Source organism: Priapulus caudatus, unplaced genomic scaffold, assembly GCF_000485595.1.
Source record: "Priapulus caudatus unplaced genomic scaffold, Priapulus_caudatus-5.0.1 Scaffold88, whole genome shotgun sequence".
Classification (NCBI taxonomy): Eukaryota; Metazoa; Priapulida; class Priapulimorpha; order Priapulimorphida; family Priapulidae; genus Priapulus; species Priapulus caudatus.
In genome coordinates, this window is record NW_014577149.1 from 206,957 (window position 1) to 208,577 (window position 1,621).

General features: G+C 44.4%; 1 protein-coding gene across 2 annotated transcripts in view; it reads right to left on the reverse strand.

The window, feature by feature from the left end:
- Positions 1–241: 241 nt before the first annotated feature.
- LOC106804820 (UPF0764 protein C16orf89 homolog) overlaps positions 242–1,621 on the reverse strand; it is a 7,126-nt gene continuing 5,746 nt past the window's right edge. For both annotated transcript variants that reach the window (XM_014806169.1, XM_014806168.1), the window contains one exon: positions 242–1,065. In XM_014806169.1, the coding sequence (XP_014661655.1) occupies positions 977–1,065 (89 nt within the window). In that variant the 3' untranslated portion in view covers positions 242–976. The remainder of the gene's footprint in view (positions 1,066–1,621) is intronic.

The following is a 1,621-nucleotide window of genomic DNA, read 5'->3' on the forward strand; positions in this document are numbered from 1 at the left end:
CTGTATCGGTTTTATCTTTCATGCTTGTCTCGTCATTCTATATACATAAGGACGGACGCGGTTAATTGCAGCTTCGAGCGATTAGTCACCATGCATAGCATATTCTCAGATTGCCGGAATTTCCCTTTGTTCATTCAGTTCTGTGGAAACTGTACACGCGTACAGTCTATTTATGTCATGTTAGTGATGTCAAAACTCTAATAAAAATTGTTGTACGGAATTGAAACGAGTTATAGTTCAATACGCTCCGACTGCGATCACATAAAATTATGCGACGGCGTTTTATTTCACTTAATTCAACCGAAAAATAACTCGATTGAACATAACGACCATCTGATACGTATAAGCTGTTGTTTGAGACGCACATCAAAGTTGCTAATCTGTGGACGTGCCGTTGCCAAAAAAACGCGGCTTGGTATGACGACAATCACACACACTATATATATAGCCGATTGTTTTACCCATGCTGTATATGCCAACGCGAATCACCACTTGACTAATGGCAATCCCCCCGCGAGCAGCGTCATGATGATTAAAGGAGAAGCCCACGCGCTACTGAGCGAATACAGGGGTATTTTGTTGCAGTGAACAACTTCTATGGCATGTTAATTGCCTTTTCTGCATCAGTACGGCTGTTAGTGTTGTGTCGCGTACATAAAGCGGCGAGTTCGTTGCGCCGAATACACCGCACGCGCGTGCGCGTCTCACTGCATGGTTTCTCACTCCCTCGCATCTTTCTCCGTCATCTTTCTTTTCTCTCTCACTTTCTCAGTCTACCTCTCTACCTCTCTATCTCTCTTGCATTCTGGCTTTCTCTCCTCTCGCAGTCTTCAACGCATCCATTTGTCTGCTCCGCGTTTTCTCGCTCTCGCTCATTTTCTTCTAGTTATTAGCTCGCGGTCTCGCTATATATATGAATATATATGTGTGATGCTTTATCTGCGTACGTCGTGCTTTCACTCGATCTGTACAGCCTTCATGCAGACGTGAGCGTCTCCAGCAAGTATCGAATGTGCTGTGACAGAGCACCAGCCGCAACCGTGGTCTTGTGAGCCAGACAGTATCCTGAGTACATAGGAAACACGATAGATCAGAAATAGCTCACACGGGCATTATAATAAGCACACACACACGCGCGCGCACGCACGTACGCACGCAGACACCACACACACACGCGCGCGCGCGCGCACACACACACACACACACACACACACACACACAACACACATACCCACACACACATGCGCACACCGCACGCCCTGCCGCGCCGCACGCACGCAGCAACACCGAGCAGAGAGAGAGAGAGGGAGAGACGCGTGTGGTGCACTAAGATGCGCGTGTACGACGGTACGACTAAATGGTGGCCGAGAGTGGGCTACTGGATATTTTTTATTTTTATTGGTAATTCATTTTCATTCAATTCATTTCATTTCAAGATTCATTTTCATTCCAAATCATATTGTAATTTCGAAATTCATTTTTCTTCCAAATTCATTTTTCATTTTAATTCAATTTTCTTCTAAATTCATTTTCATTCCAAATTCATTTTTATTCCATAATTCAATTTTTTCTTTCAAATTCATTTTCATTTCAAATTCATTTGCGTAGGCCGCAATGCGCG